This window comes from Hyalella azteca, unplaced genomic scaffold, assembly GCF_000764305.2.
Source record: "Hyalella azteca isolate HAZT.00-mixed unplaced genomic scaffold, Hazt_2.0.2 contig10701, whole genome shotgun sequence".
Lineage (NCBI taxonomy): Eukaryota > Metazoa > Arthropoda > Malacostraca > Amphipoda > Hyalellidae > Hyalella > Hyalella azteca.
In genome coordinates this window covers 4,396-24,907 of record NW_025940728.1, presented here as the reverse complement: position 1 = coordinate 24,907, position 20,512 = coordinate 4,396, and the positions used below count along the sequence as shown (strand labels likewise).

At 36.1% G+C, this 20,512-nt stretch overlaps 2 protein-coding genes across 2 annotated transcripts; one reads left to right on the top strand and one right to left on the bottom strand.

Moving 5' to 3' along the window:
* Positions 1 to 976: 976 nt before the first annotated feature.
* LOC108666242 (probable serine/threonine-protein kinase DDB_G0282963) lies at positions 977 to 10,250 on the top strand. The gene is made up of 5 exons (XM_018153077.2): positions 977 to 1,325; positions 3,432 to 3,832; positions 4,573 to 7,529; positions 8,495 to 8,621; positions 9,355 to 10,250. Exons 1-5 carry the CDS (start codon positions 1,181 to 1,183, stop codon positions 9,640 to 9,642), a joined length of 3,918 nt encoding a protein of 1,305 aa, XP_018008566.1. The 5' UTR covers positions 977 to 1,180; the 3' UTR covers positions 9,643 to 10,250.
* Positions 10,251 to 10,416: 166 nt separating this feature from the next.
* On the bottom strand, positions 10,417 to 18,805 carry LOC108666243 (WD repeat-containing protein 5). The gene is made up of 8 exons (XM_018153078.2): positions 18,667 to 18,805; positions 17,425 to 17,521; positions 16,714 to 16,877; positions 15,939 to 16,028; positions 15,370 to 15,509; positions 14,470 to 14,701; positions 13,057 to 13,144; positions 10,417 to 11,967 (listed from the first exon to the last, which is right to left on the bottom strand). Exons 1-8 carry the CDS (start codon positions 18,727 to 18,729, stop codon positions 11,867 to 11,869), a joined length of 975 nt encoding a protein of 324 aa, XP_018008567.1. The 5' UTR covers positions 18,730 to 18,805; the 3' UTR covers positions 10,417 to 11,866.
* Positions 18,806 to 20,512: the final 1,707 nt, after the last annotated feature.

Sequence of the window (20,512 nt, the reverse complement as noted above, 5' to 3'; positions counted from 1 at the left end):
TAACGGTGAGATATGAAACTCTCTGCAAGCGTTCATGAAGACAACAGATGGCGTGACAAATGACCGTCGCGGTCGTCTGTAACTGTTGTCTGTTTGCGAGCGTTGGTATTTTTGGACGTACCTCTCAGGCGTTGCTTGAACAAGGCTTTGTAAACGGTAACTCGAACCAAATTTCTGCAAGTGTTGTTTTTTTAACTTTTCGTCTAATGCTTGAACAAGGCTTTGTAAACGGCAAGTCGAAACCCATTTTTGCAAATGGTTGCATTTTTAACTTTTCGTCTAATGCTTGAACGAGGCTTCTTAAACGGTAAGTCGAATCCCATTTCTGCAAGTGGTTGCATTTTTAACTTTTCGTCTAAAGCTTGAACGAAGCTTTGTAAACGGTAAGTCGAACCCTATTTCTGCAAATGGTTGCATTTTTAACTTTTCGTCTAAACCCTAAAGCCTGAACGAGGCTTTTTAAACCGTAAGTTGAATCCCATTTTTGCAAATGGTTACATTTTTAACCTTTCGTCTAATGCTTGAACGAGGCTTAGTAAACGGTAAGTCGAACCCCATTTCTGCAAATGGTTGCATTTTTAACCTTTCGTCTAATGCCTGAACAAGGCATTGTAGACGGTAAGTCGAACCCAATTTCTGCAAGTGTTGTATTCTTAACATTTCATCTAAAGACTGTAACTCTACCGACAAAGGATTAACATGAGAATAGCTTTGACGATGGTAAATGTATACAGAAACTAAAGCTTACTAAAAAGTATTTCTGTTACAAAATTTTCGGAATTCAATAATTTTTTATTGTTGGTCTTTGAAAATTTAAATAGAGTATTTTCACTAGATTCACTACTGTTTATACATTAAAATTCGTTGCCGACGCAAATATTTACCGTAGCGTTCGATCGTTATTTTATTTATTATTTGTTATTATTTAATAATATTTCATTATCATTATTATTATATTATTAATATTTTTTGCAGAAATATTCTCAAAACTTATTTAGTGATGCCATGTTTCAAACTTGAATACCATGGAATGTGACTCCCGAACATAAAAAACTTGAAAAATAAATTTCAGGTTTTTTTTCACCTAAGCATAAACGCCTGAAGATATAAGCTTAGTACATTTTTTGGATGACCGAAAATGGCCATTTCATGACCGAAAATGGCATTTTCATGACCGAAAATGGCATTTTCATTCCCCGTGACGGAGCTGACCCTGCGTGTGGGAGGCACGCCTCTCCCCAAACTGAATACAAACTTCCCCCAATTTCATCAACTGCCCCCGCTGCCCTCGGTCGATGTGGGCTCCCTTTTCCTGGAAGACAGAAGTAAGTGACGGGTAGGAATTGAGTAGGAGAAATAGAATTGAAAGTTACGAGTAGAAATCGAGTAGTAAGTGTTGAGCAGAAATAGAGTTGTAAGTGATGAGTAGAAATTGAGTAGGAGAAATAGAATAGAAAGTTACGAGTAGAAATCGAGTAGTAAGTGATGAGTAAAAATTGAGTAGTAAGTGATGAGTAGAAATTGAGTGGGAGAAATTAAATACAAAGTTACGAGTAGAAATCGAGTAGTAAGTGACGGGTAGAAATTGAGTAGGAAGCGATGAGAAGAAATTGAGTAGGAGAAATTGAATAGAAAGTTACGAGTAGAAAATGAGTAGTAGGTGACGAGTAGAAGTAAGTGACGAGTAGAAATTGAGTAGTAAGTGATGAGTAGAAATTGAGTAGTAAGTGATGAGTAGAAATTGAGTAGTAAGTGATGAGTAGAAATTGAGTAGTAAGTTACGAGTAGAAATTGAGTAGTAAGTGACGAGTAGAAATTGAGTAGTAAGTGATGAGTAGAAATTGAGTAGTAAGTGACTAGTAGAAATTGAGTAGTAGATTACGAGTAGAAATTGAGTAGTAAGTGATAAGTAGAATTGAGTAGTAAGTGACAATTAGAAATTGAGTAGGAGAAATTGAATAGAAAGTTACGAGTAGAAATTAAGTAGTAAGTGATGAGTAGAAATTGAGTAGTAAGTGACGAGTAAAAATTGAGTAGTAAGTGACGAGTAGAAAGTGAGTAGTAAGTTAAGAGTAGAAATTGAGTAGTAAGTGATGAGTAGAAATTGAGTAGTAAGTGACGATTAGAAATTGAGTTGGAGAAATTGAATAGAAAGTTACGAGTAGAAATTGAGTAGTAAGTGACAAGTAGAAATTGAGTAGTAAGTGACGGGTAGAAATTGAGTAGTGAGTGACGGTAGGAAAGGAGTAGTAGAAATTGAGTAGTAAGTTACGAGTAGAAATTGAGTAGCAAGTGACGAGTAGAAATTGAGTACTGAGTAGTAAGTTACGAGTATAAATTGAGTAGTAAGTGATGAGTAGAAATTGAGTAGTAAGTGACGAGTAGAAATTACATGAGCAGTTAGTGACGAGTAGAAATTGAGTAGTAAGTGACGAGTAGAAATTGAGCAGTAAGTGAAGAGTAGAAATGGAGCAGAAGGTGACGAGTAGAAATTGAGTAGTAACTGACGAGTAGAAATTGAGTAGTAGGTGATGAGTAGAAATTGAGCAGTAAGTGACGAGTAGAAATGGAGCAGTAAGTGACGAGTAGAAATTGAGTAGTAAGTGACGAGTAGAAATTGAGTAGGAGAAGTTGAATAGAAAGTTACGAGTAGAAATTGAGTAGTAAGTGACGGGTAGAAATTGAGTAGGAGAAATTGAATAGAAAGTTACGAGTAGAAATTGAGCAGTAAGTGACGGGTAGAAATTGAGTAGGAGATGAGTAGTAAGTGACGAGTTGAAATTGAGAAGTATAAGTGACGAGTAGAAATTGAGTAGTAAGTGATGAGTAGAAATTGAGTAGTAAGTGACGAGTAGAAATTGAGTAGTAAGTGACGAGTAGAAATTGAGTAGTAAGTGACGAGTAGAAATTGAGTAGTAAGTGACGGGTAGAAATTGAGTAGTAAGTGACGAGTTGAAATTGAGTAGTATAAGTGACGAGTAGAAATTGAGCAGTAAGTGACGAGTAGAAATTGAGTAATAAGTGACAAATAGAAATCGAGTGGTAAGTGACGAGTAGAAATTGAGGTAAACTCAATTTATATTCTAATAAATATCATTGGAAGCCGAGCCTTCAAAAAAATTTCCACTTGAAATTTTACTCTAAAGTTTATATCAATATGAACATTTTTTATTCAATCATGCTTCAGGAAATATTTTATCTTGCATTTTTAGCTAAAATGGAACTAATTTAATTTTACTATCTCGGAATCAGTAATAATTACTTATTTTTCAAAACCATTTGCTCATAAGTAAAAGATAAATTTATTTCATTGACCCTAATTTACAAAGGTAAAAACCAATCCATTAGTAAAAATTTATATCATTGACCCCTAATTTACAAAGTTAAAACCTAATCCATTCGTTAATACCTACAAATAATGACTCTTCCAGATTTTTACTATGGTCAAGATAAATCAGGAACAGCCAGAAGAAGCAGCAACAATGGCGAAAGGAACAACAGAAAACAAAGAACATCCGCACAAGTCCGGAGAAATAATGCACAGCAAAATGTTACCCCTAGGAGACATAAACAAGGTACAAGCATTGCTAGGATCGTCAACATTCAGAACGCTGAAATATCTTCCAAAGTCGATGAGCCGAAAGAAAGGACAAATGCTGACATCGAAAAAGAAGTTGGATCGGTTCGTTCGGATCGAACTAATCATGACAAAACGACTAAAGCTTCTCAATTTGAACGAAGAAATGGTGAGCTACCGGTGAACCTGCCTCAACAATTGCTATTGACTCCATTGGGGCCTCTGGAATGGCGAGAGATGGTCTCAAACTCCAAAGTGAGCAAAACGACCACTTTAAATAATATTGTAAAATATAGTAGTATAAGCGTTAATTAGGTCCTGTAGCATCTTGCCGATTATAAACCACCCGACCACTTACCACATTTCGCCGTGAATTTTGAAAACAGTTGGTTGCTGGTTTGAAACTCTAACTATTTTTTCTAATTTCGGAGTCGTAAGTTTATTAACAAACAGTCGTGTGGAACTTCCTATTAAACATAGAAACAAAAATATAAATATAATTTTCACTTGTAGGAGATGACTCATGGTTTGAATTTCATTCAGTTTCGGAGCAGAATTTTTGTCAACCAAATATTCTCCTATGTTCTACCGTAAACATTACATAAATCGCCACAAATCAATAAAAAGAATGTAATACTGACCAGAAATATGTTTAGCTACCTTAGAAGGACGAAAACATTTTCGACGATTCTATAATCTTAAAAGAAAATTTATATCAATTTCTATCGTAAAATCCTGCTTTTTATCGGCGTGAAGCGAGTTAAAAATCTCTGTTGTGTGTAAATGTAGGATGAAGAAATGCCTCACCCTATTATATAATCCTTAAAAACATCAACTTTCAGGGGATTGTTTGTATCGCGATCATATTTTTTCCAACCTAATTTATCCTTGAATTATTGTTGATATTTTTAAATCAGCACCTATTAATTCATTTGATCCTGATCACTCGACTAATCTTAAACCTTTACTACAATATTCTTGAATTTTTCTCTCAGAGCCCTCACTTTCTCCTCGTCCCCGCTACTCCCATCAAAGCCACTTGGGTTGGAGGCGCTGATACTGAAGTTGTACAGCCTGCGCCCCGCGAAGAAAGCCATTCAGAGAACCAAAAATCACCCAATATTGTTTCACCCCACCCAACATTGCTTCAGCCCACCCACACAACAACCCACATTGAAGTCGACGGTATAAGAACGTACAGCACTAAGCCTAGCAGCAGAGAACATGATTTCGGAACGCGCGAGGGAAAACAAAAGGAATTTTCTGCTTATGAATCATCTTCTCATCAGAACCCAAATGAAAATAATCAAGGAAATATGGAAGGCCGAAAAGACAACGAAATGTCCCTCCATGAAAATAACTATCAGAATCTAGGGCTGCACAGAGGAAATCTACCGGGGGAAGTCAGTAGGGTTCGAGGACATTTTCGAGAGGGCGACAATTTTTCGAATAGGTTCCAAAACCACGGCAATATGGAACGAGATCCTCTTCATCCCAATCGAGAGGATACCGAACATTCCAATCCAGGTTTTTTACGAATTGAATCTACAAATCATAGTAACCGAAGAATTGACCACAATGGCCCAGCCGTTTCAAACCCGAGTTTTGAGAACATTGAAACAATGTTCCGTGACAGCGGTGAGCAAGGTACCATTGAAGAATCTCGTGACCATTTCCGCAGTGTAAGTCCAACCAATATCCAATGGAGGGATGATGAGAAAAAACATGGCAATTACAGAGAAGTTGGTCATGAGGGTTTACGGACAGGCATATCTGGTCAAGACAACATGAATTCTGACCGTGAACAGGACCAACGTGCACAAATTTTTGGAAAACAAGAAGTATACAATCCTTTTATCAAGACAGGAAATTGGCATGGATTTTCAAATGGCAATGATCATAACAATAGAGACAATGTTTCATGGGAAGATCATTCTACTGGAAATAAGGACGGATGGTTCGATTCCAGCAAGGGCGATCATGAAGGACTAATTGGGCGCCATGAACAATTGCACGAGACACAAGGAAGTAGTTTCGACGAAAGTCCAATTACTGAAAAGAAAAATTATATCAACTTTGTCCTTGAAAACAATAAATATATTACTGCTGAAAGAGAGATGAACCAAAAATCGGGAGGTTTCTCGTCCATCACGGGGCTCAAAACTAGTGATCACGGCATAGGAAATAATGAAGAACATTCAAATGTCCAGAGAAATATTCAGTTGTATGGCACTCCATGGGAACACTCATCAAATAGACATGAAATCAATGAGGGATTCAACGATCACTCATCTTATACACGAAGCCAAGGCCAACCACAAACTGAGATTCGCAGGCTGCAAAATTCCTACCGTCAAGATGGTAAACTTACCAACGATGAAATAATCAACAACACAGCTCTTACCACTCGCTACTCAAAGCGGCTTAGCCACATATCAGACGATCAGTCCATGCGACCTCTGCCACAACTAGCAACAGTTGATTCTACACGTCATTCGAACCAAGAGGTACATTTGCAAATTAACGAACCGATGACTCCAATAAACGCTCCTACGTCTTTTCATGTTCAAACGTTTTCAAAGTTAGATTCAGGTCTCAGAAATTTGAAACATCCATCAGCAGTGCATCACAAAATGACAAGCTACTCCTCCGCGTCAGGAATAAATATCGATACCAGAATACCGAGCCGAGATACAGCCAGATACACGTTCACGGAACGAGATGCTGTCACTAAACAACACAAGACTCCGGTCACAAATCCACATACGGTGCGAAATAAGGAAAATTTTGAAAAATTGTCGTTTCAAAGTGGAACGCCCCTGTCTAACTTTCGTGACGAAAATGATAAACATACTCCACCTTCATCAATGCACAGTATCCCACAGCCGAGTGGATCGCACGGAAATATTGCGGCTGTTTCAAGTAAACGAGAGGATACGGAGAGCCCCGACAATGAAAAATTAAATTCAAAGGCCATTTCGAACCTTCCTGGACATCAAGACGTGTACCAATATGCAAGTAGCATTCATAGTTCAAACTTACAAAACTTCCAGCATGAAGAACCTGAAGCCGTGAATTTGTTTGAAGCAATCCACTCGCTTTCGAGTAAGATTCCGATTACTTATATTCAGTACACGACACCAAAGAGTATTATTGAGGAAGGAATAGGGATGAAAGATACTTTCGGACGTCCTCGTTTTGAACAAAATCCATTTTTCAAGAATTTTGGCCCGTTCCCACAATCGCAGCCAGGAAATTACGGTACAACCCCACGTCCAGACGATGCTGTGGTGACCGTAACACCTGCAGATGTTCAAGTAAATAGTACCATTTCTGGAAAGAGTTCGTCACTGACTTATCCAGATGGGGTTTATTTCATTCCTATGGATATTTCAGAACAAAGTTCGAATGATGAAGTTTCTACAGTACAGAACTTTGGAAAATCCAAACCAGAGAATAATTCAGCTTCGACCAACTCCACTTCATTGACAACCGAAGAAAATGGAAATTCGAAAAACGCAAAGCAAGGGATTTTAGGAGACATTGGCAAGAACGATGGATCTTCAGGAAGTGTTTTGATCAGAAAAAATATTAATATTGGAAGAAGAGTGATTGGTGGTGACGAAACTGCTGCCGAACTCCACAGCTTCGAAGACGAACATCAGTTAAATTTTAATCAGGAGAATGATATGAATTTTGCTCCAAATCTCTCTGGTCCAATTATTAGGAACAAGACTCCTAACATCATCGATGAGAAAGACGAAGGACATATGACGCCTACCAATGGAACCTCACGCGACGCAAAGTTGGACAATAAAGCAGACGATCCAGATGGTGACAGCAGAGTGTGGGGCCATCGAACTGGAGGAGCACTGCTAGACGCCCTCGTAACGTTCGTGAAGAAGGCGAGCGCCGACAAACAAAGCCTACAAGAGATGTTGCCCCCATTCAGGTAGTTCATTTCTCTAACTGAAAACAGAGTCTGTACGAATGTATGAGATGTTGCCCCCATTCAGGTAGTTCATTTGACTAACTGAGAACAAAGTCTGTACGAATGTGTGGGATGTTACCGCCATTCAGGTAGTTCAGTTGTCTAACTGAGAACAAAGTCAGTACGAATGTGTGGGATGTTGCCCCCATTCAGGTAGTTCATTTCTCTAACTGAAAACAAACAGAGTCTGACCGAATGTATGGGATGTTGCCCCCATTCAGGTAGTTCATTTGTCTAACTGGGAACAAAGTCTGTACGAATGTGTGGGATGTTAGCGCCATTCAGGTAGTTCATTTGTCTAACTAAGAACAAGGTCTGTACGAATGTATGGGATGTCAACGATATTCATGTAGTCCATTCGTCTGAAAAAAGTCTGAACGAATGTATGGGGTATTACCGCCATTCAGGTAGTTCATTTGTCTAACTGGAAACAAAGTCAAAGTATGGGATGTTATGGCCCTCCATGTAGTCCATTTGTCTAACTGAGAACAAACAAAGTCTGTATGGGATGTTGCCCCCATTCAGGTAATTCATTTGTCTAACCGAAAACAAAGTCTGTACGAATGTATGGGATGTTGCCCCCATTCATGTAGTTCATTTGTCTAACCGAGAACAAACAGCCTACGAATGTATGGGATGTTACCGCCATTCATGTAGTTCATTTGCCTAACCGAGAACAAACAGTCTACGAATGTATGGGACGTTACCGCTATTCATGCAATTCATTTAATTTACAGGAAAAATCACAGTAGAAGTACTCTGACCTTTGTTTTTCTGGTAGAAGGGAAAATCAGATGTAGCCTTGGTAAGATCCAACTTGATTAATTTTTGACTTCTGAACCCTTATCACCGAACGCTCTTATTTGAAGGTCATTCTTTTATCCAAAGTTTTAATTTTATTTTATTTTATTTTTTTCCCCGGGCAGTGTGCTTGAAGTTGGTGTTGGAGAGTTGCTGGTAAGCCCGACATTGTCAGCCGACGCCCCAGACAACAGCACATTCACAGGCACAGACGCCGCGACCGACAGTTCTGCGTTCACTTCTATGATGCAGGTCAGTTATATGCTTTTAGGCTTCGTATCCTTAATACATTACACTTATGTACGGCAAAATTCCAGCCGTTCCTTGAGTATTTCAATTCTATAGTTGCAAAGTGGAATATACAATCAAATTAAGCTAAATTTTAGTCGACTTTTTCTTTCCTAATCCATTTTTAATTTAACTATGTATTAACTCTCTACCGCCACATGTCACTCTTCGGGAAAATAACTTTCAACTTAAATTATAAGTAAACTATTAAGTGTAGCAACCTGAGGACGTTTGTACGCAACAGAGAACATTTTAAAGTTGTCGTACGTGGCGGCAAATTATACGTAAACTGTTGAGTGTAGCAACCTGAGGACGTTTGTACGCAACAGAGAACATTTTAAAGTTGTCGTACGTGGCGGCAATCATCAGTGCAAGTCATTTTACGCTCACTAGAACGTATTCTTTTTGGGAAGTAGACTTGTGACAAAATTGCTCCGGTTACTGATGTCAGGCGGTAGAGGGTTAAGTGTTTGATAAATTTCTTGCTTTAATCTAAATTGGTCTGTGTTTTGGCTGAATTGAGTATTATAAGTATGGAAAACATCACAGCTCGGTATAGTCCTGGGCGTAGTGGTGGTGGTAGCAGTGCTACTGTTCCACGCCCCGCGCATGCGCCATGAGCTCTGCATGGTCTGTGTTTTGGCTGAATTAAGTATTTTAATTATTGCAAACATTTTAATTTTGGAAAACATGACAGCTCGGTATCGTCCTGGGCGTGGTGGTGGTGGTAGCAGTTCTTCTGTTTCACGCCCCGCGCATGCGCCGTGAGCTCTGCAGCTCCGAGAAGCGGGAACGTCTGCGGCGACTCAAGCAGCGCTATGCAGACGACAACGTCTCGTCCTCGTCTATTGAGTTCAGTTCAATGGGCAGAAAATCCTACAAGAACACAACAGGCATGCATGGCTACGGAGACGATGGGCGAAGCCAAGAAGATAAAAGCGATGGTGAAAGCCATTATGCTAGAGTTAACGATGTTAACCTTTAAAGTGGATGTTATGGCCAGACGACAACGTCTCGTCTTCGTCTATTGAGTTCAGTTCAATGGGCAGAAAATCCTACAAGAACACAACAGGCATGCATGGCTACGGAGACGATGGGCGAAGCCAAGAAGATAAAAGCGATGGTGAAAGCCATTATGCTAGAGTTAACGATGTTAACCTTTAAAGTGGATGTTATGACATGCTTATAGATTGTTAGAGTTAACGATGTTGACCTTTAAAGTGGATGTTATGACATGCTTATAGATGGTTCATGGTTAGACAATATTCATCGTTGGAAGTTCCAATCTAGCGGTTAATTCTACGAAACGATACTCTGAAAAAAGCAAACAGTAATAAATTAATAAAATGGGATTTCTATTTTGGTATACCGTACAACAGAATCTTTTCTACGAACATTTCCTACAGTTTCTTGAAAACAGTGTCGAAAACGGCTAAGACGGTTATCCGTATACCTGGTGCGCGGTTTTAAGCTCATTTTGAATTTGCTAGTTCCGTCTTTCTTTTAACATCATTTTCCGTTGAAATCAAACAAAAATTTTGAAATATTTTCTATTTCAATTTATGTATGAACAGCTGTCATTACAAGATGCAACTCATGACTTTTATTCAACAAATCAATAAGGATTCAATGCTTTGATTCAAAGAATTGAATCCAAAACGTGAGGTAAGCACCGTTTATCATTCATTGTCATGACAAAGCTTTAGTAGAAGTTTTTCGGCGCGTAAAAATTCCTGTAACTGAATCACTATTGAGTTTCAATAGAAAATTTATACATTTCCAGTGACAGACCGGGAATTTTGATAGCCAAAATCGTATTTAACCTGACCTCTTATAAGCTAGTTTCTCACCTAACTCTTATGTTATAAAAAAAATGCTGATCGAAGTTAATTTCAGGTAAATACATCAATATAATAAAACTTATCCTTAAGTTATAATCGTACGTCATTGCAGGACTTGATAGCAAAATCATATCAATGATATCAAATACTACTTTTACTAAGACATTCATAACTGCATATGAGACGGAATACAAATAGAAAAACATAACACTATTCTCACACACGTTCTCATTAACACAAATGAGATTAAGTTCAACGTAATACAACGAATATATGTTGTCAAAATCACTGGAAATCATCTAATCGGTTCAAAAATTAATAATGGAAGCACATCAGATCTTTTAGATATCAATTAGAATATCCACAGTGCGTACCCTTAGTCTCATCTTTCAGAAAGATTTTAATCGTTAATTTTAGAGAGTCTTTAAAAACCCTGACAAACCCGGCATTAAATAAAAAATCAATGAATTTGTCAGAAAACACACACAAGGCAGAACAAATCAACTGGATTCTTTAACGGCATTTTTTATAAAAAATACTTCAATATAAATCGATATTTTTACATTTCTAATAAAGAATAAGACACCGAAAAAGGCTGAGCAATAAATGTTGTAGCGAGATCAAAATTTGAAGCACAAGAAACGTGAGAAACAAAGTATCCAGCTACGGTGACACATTACACTTGTAAGTGAAATAAAAAATTGAAGGTACAAATGAGCTGAAACGTGAGAAACAAAGTATTATGGTGACACATAGCATTTGTAAGAGATAAAAAAAATCGAAGGTACATAAGCGCGGAAACGTGAGAATCAACGTATCCAGCAACGGTAACACATTACACTTGTAAGTGAGATAAAAAAATTCAAAGGTACAAAAGCGCGGAAACGTGAGAAACTAAGTACCCAGCTATGGTAACACATTACACTTGTAAGTGAGATAAAAAAATTCAAAGGTACAAAAGAGCCTAAACGTGAGAAACTAAGTATCCAGCTATGGTAACACATTACACTTGTGAGATAAAAAAATTCAAAGATACAAAAGAGCTGAAACGTGAGAAACGAAGTATCCAGCTACGGTGACGCATAACACTTGTAGGTGAAATAAAAAATTTGATGATACAAAAGCGCTGAAATATGAGAAACAAAGTATCCAGCTATGGTAACACTGAACGCTTTTAAGCGAGACAAAAAATTCAAAGATACAAAAGAGCTTAAACGTGAGAAATTAAGTATCCAGCTACGGTGACACTGAACACTTGTAAGTGAAATAAAAAATTTGATGATACAAAAGCGCTGAAATATGAGAAACAAAAGTATCCAGCTACAGACACATGACACTAGTGAAATAAAAAATTTGATGATACAAATGCTAAGTATCGCTTTTCCAGAGCTTGATCGTCTTGTCGTTCTCGAGGGCCCCTGAAGCGATGATGTTCTGTGTCGGGTGGCAGGCTGTGCATAGCACCACGTCTGTAATGTATATTAATTTATATTAATGTTATCAGGATTTGATAAATACAATAATTAACAATATTTGCAATAATATTTCTGTACAGTCTCCGTTTATAAAATGATACAATGAAATCTTACTTTATCGAACAATTAAATGAAATATCAATTAATACAACAATTCAATCAAGTTTCTATTAATATATACTAATAAAATTATAATAAGTCTTCACGGATTTGATACAAAAATGAAGTTTCCATTAATATAATAATCCAATGAAGTCTTCAATTAATAAATAATATAATAAGACTCTATTAATACCTATATAGCATTATCAAATACATTACTCGTTAAAATATAAATCCATAAAACACCTATAGAGTTATAAATTTTACATCTTTAGCTTGAAGCATCAAAATTTAAATTTGAAATTAGAAAATATTATAAGCATTTTCGACATACAATATTTTTTATTAGATTTGCATCTTTTCCTTGAATACAAAACATGACAAAATATTTGCTTGAAGTTGGTTACTTTTAGTTTTATATATACTAGGAATATTAGTCCGATTAATCGTAAACAACTGCTTAGCTAATTCTCGAACAAAAATTTTCAATTATAAGTTCTTCAATTTTCACCGGGAAGAATTGCACCTGATTTGTCATACATACAAGTTAGGCTCTGTAAAATGAAGTCATTGGACTTAACTATTAATGCTTACAAACAGAACCAAAAGTTAGTGGTTTGAGAAATTGATAGTGCAACCGCAAATAAACCATTCACAAAAAGAACTCAGTTCTCTTCTTCACCAAGACAATAACTATAAATATGCTTTTGCCCATGTTGATAAGCGAGTCAATTGATAAATTATAATGTTTTTCTTTCAAAAATTCAGTAATTTATAAATATGATTGCTAATTAGCATGCATAAGCTCGATGTAGGTAGCGTTTTTCTTAATAAATATTTTGCGTTTTGAACCAAGGCTGTTTATAACCCCCACAAAATCAGCACTTTTGCACTCAAGTTTCAATGTATTAGTAATTAGTATTTGAATTTAAACAAATAGTAATTTTTCAAAAAAAGGTGCAATAAAATAACTTTCATTACCAGTGTGTCCTTCCAGTTTCTGCACAACTTCCTTGGTTTGCAGGTTCCAGATGTAGATGAGATTGTCTTCACTTCCAGAAACAATCCACTGAACATAAAAGAAAATAATGTTTAATGTTTGAATTGAACTGATAGTTTGAACTGAACGTTCAAGTATCAACGATCAAAAGTAGAAAAATATTCATTAAAATGCCGGCAGCCGTGAAACCTTTGCATTGGCGATGAAAACAATATCTTAACATGAATGGTACATAAACAGAGTAAAAAATAATTTAAAGATGGGAAGTTTAATGTATAATAATTAATAAAATAATTGCAAGGAAATTTTTCTCATCACCGGACACAATACATTTAACGAACATTAACATCTATGAAGTGATAAGAGCATAAGACACTCATTGCCGAGTGCTGTTCACTCAAGTCGGGATTTGATGCATACTAAACCGTACACATTCTTCAAACTCAAGTCGGAATTTGATGCATACTAAACCGTACACATTCTTCAAACTCAAGTCGGGACTTGATGCATACTAAACCATACACATTCTTCACACTCAAGTCGGGACTTGATGCATACTAAACCGTACACATTCTTCAAACTCAAGTCGGGATGCATACTAAACCGTACACATTCTTCACACTCAAGTCAGGACTTGATGCATACTTAACCGTACACATACTTCACACTCAAGTCAGGACTTGATGCATACTTAACCGTACACATACTTCACACACAAGTCGGGACTTGATGCATACTAAACCGTACACATTCTTCACACTTAAGTCGGGACTTGATGCATACTTAACCGTACACATACGTCACACACAAGTCGGGCCTTGATGCCTACTAAACCAAACACATTCTTCACACTTAAGTCAGGACTTGATGCATACTAAACCGTACACATTCTTCACACTCAAGTCAGGACTTGATGCATACTTAACCGTACACATTCTTCACACTCAAGTCAGGACTTGATGCACACTTAACCGTACACATTCTTCACACTCAAGTCGGGACTTGATGCATACTAAACCGAATACATTCTTCACACTCAAGTCGGGACTTGATGCATACTAAACCATACACATTCTTCACACTCAAGTCGGGACTTGATGCATACTAAACCGTACACATTCTTCACACTCAAGTCGGGACTTGATGCATACTAAACCGTACACATTCTTCACACTCAAGTCGGGACTTGATGCCTACTAAAACGTACACATTCTTCACACTCAAGTCGGGGCTTGATGCATACTAAACCGTACACATTCTTCACACTCAAGTCGGGACTTGATGCCTACTAAACCGTACACATTCTTCACACTCAAGTGATGCCTACTAAACCGAACACATTCTTCACACTCAAGTCGGGACTTGATGCCAACTTAACCATTAAAATTTCTCACCTTGCCTCCAGTCACTGAAAAATTGGCAAAAATGCAGTATTTTTCGTTCTTGTGGCCGCAGTAAGTCTTAAGGCATTTGCCTTTACTGTAGTCCCAGAGCTTCAGGGTGTTGTCTAGAGTTGCTGCCAGAATGTACTTGCCGTTGGGTGAAAATTTGACAAAGGAAACAGGTGGATTGTCGTCATCTATCAGTGTCTTCAGACACTGGCCAGATGACGTATCCCAGATGCGACTGCAATTGTGATAAATTAGTTAGGATTAAGGTAGTTTTATTTGCTGGTCTTCAGTGAGGAACAAAAATAAAAATTTCAATAAATTACATTCAGTATTTAAAATGATACTAGGATTTCGGTAGTTTTATTTGCTAGTCTTCAGTGACAAACAAAAATATAAATTTCAATAAATTACTGTCAGTATTTAAAATTCTACTAGGATTTCGGTAGTTTTATTTGCTGTCTTCAGTGACGAACACAAATATAAATTATAATGAATTACATTCATTATATAAAATTCTTCTATATTTTCGTCTTCTAAGTAGGTACTGAGAACAGGCAATTTATTCGCCGAGAGACACATCTCCGATGTAGGTATCAACGCACAAGAATAAATGATAACATCAAATACGTAATTTGGAATTGATCTTAAAGCAACTCAAGTCTGGAAAAATAGAGTTCAAATTAATATGAAAATTCTTTTATATGAACGTAGGCTACATTTTTCATCAAACTTGTAATCAAAGACTTATCTCGTTTATAAAATTCAAAGTGTGAGTTGTTCAAGCCCTACTTGCTTTGCTCTAAAAATTATTGTAGCAAATAATAACAGGGCAATTTTGATAGCATATTAGCACCAAAATTGATAGTATATTGCTATCAATTTTGATAGCATATTGGTACCAACCAGAGCCCATCATAAGAGCTGGAGACAATGAGGGTGCCATCTCTGTTGAAGTTCACAGCACTGACAGGGTCGCTGTGAGCTGGCAATGTTTTCAAGCAACGGCCAGTCTTGATGTCCCAAACGCGCACCGACTCATCGAACTGAAGATAAATAAGTTATTAAAAATTGAGAACCAGTTCAGGAGCTGAAGGTGAATAAATCATCACAGATCAAGAATCAGTTAAGGAACTGAAGGTGAATAAATTATCACAGATCAAGAACCAGTTGAGGAACTGAAGGTGAATAAATCATCACAGATCAAGAAGCAGTTCAGGAACTGAAGGTGAATAAATTAACACAGGTCAAGAACCAGTTCAGGAACTGAAGGTGAATAAATTATCACAGATCAAGAACCAGTTCAGGAACTGAAGGTGACTAAATCATCGCAGATCAAGAACCAGTTCAGGAACTGAAGGTGACTAATTCATCACAGATCAAGAACCAGTTCAGTAACTGAAGGTGAATAAATCATCACAGATAAAGAACCAGTTGACTGAAGTTGAAATAATTTTCTCTGCTGATGTACTCACCGAACCCGAAACAACGAGGTTAGACTGGGGATTAAAATTGCAGCAGAAGACATAGTTGCTGTGACCTTTCAGGGTTTTCACACACTTGCCCTGTAAATAAAAATAATATTTAACAGTGATTTCTAATTGAAAACAAATGCATGTGAAAAAATCCAACTAAGTAATACACATATTTTCTTTATGTATTGTGGCAAAAATATCATCAATTGCAGCATTAATCCTAGGACTAATTTTTTAATGCACTTTAAGTCTCACAGATAATGGATAAGTCTCACAGATAATGGAGTATTGATGTTAATAAAAAGCATGCGCTGGTCTTCAATCATACTACTTGCATAAAATACTTTTAAGTATATAATAATGTCACGAATGAAAGGTAGAATTAGGCATACATTAAAGTACAAAATTTATCTAAGGCCATGAGCAGAAATAGCTAGACATGAGAAAAACAGTAAGAAAAATAATGTGCAATTTTTCAGGTCAGCGTGATATAAAAAATATAAATATGGAGATAATAAGTGGAACATAAATCAAATAAAGTCAAGGCAGAATGAGATATTAAGTGGAACACAAATCAAATAAAGTCAAATAGAATAAGAAAATGAAATGTTCAATGTAATAATGACAGGACATTTATTCTAGACTTAGAGATAGAAATTGCTTTGCTGGACACGATATAGAATTATTTTTATCAAGTTGAACCTTTTTCTGGATAATAAATATGAGAACTAAATAGCACCATATATGTCAACAAGAACTTTGAACACATAATTACAGATGCAAGCTCCCACATCTTGACGGTCTTGTCATCTGATGCAGAGCAGAGAAGGCGCCCATCGTGTGACCAGGCCACATCACTTACACCCAACTTGTGTCCGTTGAGCGTCTTCTCAAACTTGCCATCATAGGCAGACCAGATCTTGATGAGCTTATCTGCAGCTGAGAGTAAGAGAAGATAAGGTGGAGTGAGCTTATCTGCAGCTGAGAGAATAAGGCAGGATAAGGTGGAATCTTGATGAAATTTTCTGAAGTTGAGAGAGTGTGGCAGAAAAAGATGGTATCTTGAAATTCTTTCTTTGTAGCTGGAGAGTATGAAAGAACAAGTTAGAATCTTAGATAGCTTTTGTGTAGCAGTGAGAATAAGGTGGAATCTTGAACAGCTCATTAGATGCCAGGAAAAAAAACAAATGTTTATCAGATTCAGAAAAACTTGTTAATCAGATTCAAATTTCAACACAATCATATAAAATAAATACATGTTTGCTAAATGAGAGAAAATAATATTTCACAAAAAAAATAATATTTTTTATAAAATTTAATGAATACTAATTTGATCATCTATATAGGTAATTTCAATGCATTATATGATAATAGATACGTATTAATATTTAGAAAAGCAGACTCCCTATTGTAGCAGTAGAGCCAAAGTTAATTACATTATGACTGCTGAGGCATTTTTGGGTACACATATACCTATATTACTTACAAGAGCTTGCCAGCCACTCTCCTGTTGGACTGAATTTGACGGAAGATATTGCCTTTGAGTGACCAGAGAGGGTGTACTTCAATATGTAGTTTGGTTTCTGAAAATCACAGAGTTTATCAGGGACTGTACAAAATAGGAAGACCGAACATGGAATATAATATATAAATATATATTACGGTATATTCCATGAATATAAACACATGAATATAAACACCAAGTGCTAGAACAAAAACTAGTTTTATACAAACAACCTTTCAATCAAAATATTTTATTGAGAAACGTTTGGCATGCTGAGGAAGAAAATTTAATGTGTAATTGGAAACTTTGACCAAAAGCCTGTGAACTTGGGCTGATTTAATTGAGGTTAGTCAAGTCTCTTTCATGATAGATATTATAATGCCTCTGTTCATGAGAGCGTTTATAGAAAAACTTCAGGGAAACCAATGCCCAAGTACATAGAAATTATGCATCACACAAGACAAGAAGAATCTTGATGGTGGAAGTGAAATAGATAGAACATAGAAAATATTTCTTAGAATATTAATATAGAAAATATTTCTTTATTAGCAATATAAATATTATCCTCAACAATTGCAAGATCAATTTTAAAATTTAAATGATTCATTTGGCACCTGAAATGATTCATTTGGCTCTGTTCATGAGAGCTTTTAGAGAAAACTTCTGGGAAACCAATGACCAAGTACATGCAAATTCTGCACAACACAAGACAAGAAGAATCTTATCATTAATAATTGCAAGATCAATTTTAAAATTTAAATGATTCATTCGGCACCTGAAAGTGACCAATGGGAAACCAATGACCAAGTACATACAAATTCTGCACAACACAAGACAAGAAGAATATTGTCATTAATAATTACAAGATCAATTTTAAAATATAGGTAAACAATTCATGCAGCAATTGAAAGTGATAAAACCTACACCACACAAGACAAGAAGAATCTTATCATTAATAATTACAAGATCAATTTTAAAATATAGGTAAACAATTCATGCAGCAATTGAAAGTGATAAAACCTACACCACACAAGACAAGAAGAATCTTATCATTAATAATTAAAAGATCAATTTTAAAATATAGGTAAACAATTCATGCAGCAATTGAAAGTGATAAAACTTACACCACACAAGACAAGAAGAATCTTATCATTAATAATAAAAAGATCAATTTTAAAATATAGGTACACAATTCATACAGCACCTGAAAGTGACCAAACTTACTAAAGTATGACTGGCAGGTTTAGAAGGAGCAGCTTGGCCATCTCCTCCACGATCATCTCCCATTGTGGCTAATTCTAGTAAATCTGATAATAAGAAACTCAGATAATATATAATTTTAATTAACCAGCTGTCTGTATTCTGGAAATAAGCAAGTCATGTAAAATAACTAAACTAAACTGTAATAATAATACTGTACATACTGTACAGTATTACTGTACTGTTGTACAATATTGTACTGTAGTACTGTACAATAATACTGTAAAACTGTAATAATAATAACTAAACTGTAAAACTTTAATCAAGCAGCAGCATTTTTACACTTTGTAATTCATTAAGAAAAAGTAAACTTAAAGTGTTGGCTGGAAGATAAATGGCTAGGCTAAATTTTACAGTCATTGTGCTCTACCTAGACTCCAAGAATGATAGAAAGACAGGAACTAAAAACCCACTTTTTGCTACTAAAATTCCTTATGTGTCCAAATTCTGTTTTAATGAACTATATTGCATTTAATTGTTATGTTAATGAAACTCCATGAGTGAGTAATGAGATCTTAAAAAATAAATTTATACTTATACACACTAGGTAAAACAGATGTCCAAATTTCCAAATTTGATATATCTGAAACTTAAAACTTGAAAAGTGTATATATTAAATAATGAACAAATATGTATGGCATATTTAATTGAAAGTCCCTTTCTTTACAAGTCAGCTAACATTTTTCAATGAAGAACAAGATCCAGCTAAATTTAGTCATGAAAAAAATTAATTTGCATGCAATTATAGAATTTTTGGGTTTATAAGCTAATAAATTTTACAGCAACAAATTTTTTTGAGAGTTTATCTTCATTTCAAGGTCATGAATTCATATATATATTGACAACCATGACAAAAATTACACTAGCAACAAAATCATTTGCTAAGCCATAGATATATAAGAAGAAAAATTCAGTGAAAATGAAGTGAATGAGTGTGAATGATATAAAGTTAAATCAAATCATGACTTTTATCAGGCATATGATATATCTACTCCACTAATCTGCAACTAAAGCAGTCCACCAGGACAGCCAAAGTGCTACTCGTTCAAGAAGCGAAAGAGCTTGATGGCCTGCTCGTATTGGAGCGCGCATCCTCATGGTCCCTCTCCTATTGGAGCAAGTGCGCTCCTATTTTTGGCCCCCGCACCCTTCAACTTAGTCAATTACAGAGCTACATGGTCATCTAGAAAGAATTTAGAATGCCACCATGGTCACTCACACCTTGATGGATAAAAAGTGAATGATGCCAATTGCATATTTAAAGCCTTAAAAATGCCAAATCATTGCCCAAGTGCCTTCAACTTCAAGATGCTGGGCTGGGAAATGGGAACAAGATCAATATTTTTAATCATAAGATGCAGCAGCGAGCAGCCTGGCTGCCCTTTTGGCCAAAACCTATTTGTTTACAAGCATGGAAAACCTCTATCTTTAGGGCTGCAACTAGAGGTTTCCCAGCATTTCCAGAACTGCAAGATTTCTGCAAGATGAATTACCTTCTATCTAATTGTTAACAAAATTGTGCAATCAGGCCGCAAGGTTCCAATTGTATTAAATATTCGTCACATCAGAGCCATGAGATTTCAGAAACAAGTGGGAAAATTATAATCCTGTTTGTTCAGAGAACTATTGCAATGTTTGGGAATGGGCATATAGCAAGACCGCAAGAGCAGCACATACTCTGAGCTAAATAATTAGGATTGCACCCAAAACTCAAGAGTTTTTTATAATTGAGATTTGAGTCAAAGTTAAAGACTTGTGGTGCCAGAGATTTTGTAGAGCAGAGTCACTGCACTTGAATGCAGTTGCAGAC

What these genes read in the sequence shown, in the direction of transcription:
- LOC108666242 (XM_018153077.2), top strand. Translation starts at nt 1,181, where the DNA reads ATGGCATTTTCATTCCCCGTGACGGAGCTGACCCTGCGTGTGGGAGGC. An exon ending in AGATGGTCTCAAACTCCAAA is followed by an intron (nt 3,833 to 4,572) that starts GTGAGCAAAACG and finishes TTTTTCTCTCAG; the next exon opens with AGCCCTCACTTTCTCCTCGT. An exon ending in GAGATGTTGCCCCCATTCAG is followed by an intron (nt 7,530 to 8,494) that starts GTAGTTCATTTC and finishes TTCCCCGGGCAG; the next exon opens with TGTGCTTGAAGTTGGTGTTG.
- LOC108666243 (XM_018153078.2), bottom strand. Translation starts at nt 18,729, where the DNA reads ATGGGAGATGATCGTGGAGGAGATGGCCAAGCTGCTCCTTCTAAACCT. An exon ending in AGAGTGGCTGGCAAGCTCTT is followed by an intron (nt 16,878 to 17,424) that starts GTAAGTAATATA and finishes TCTTACTCTCAG; the next exon opens with CTGCAGATAAGCTCATCAAG. An exon ending in ACCTCGTTGTTTCGGGTTCG is followed by an intron (nt 15,510 to 15,938) that starts GTGAGTACATCA and finishes ATTTATCTTCAG; the next exon opens with TTCGATGAGTCGGTGCGCGT.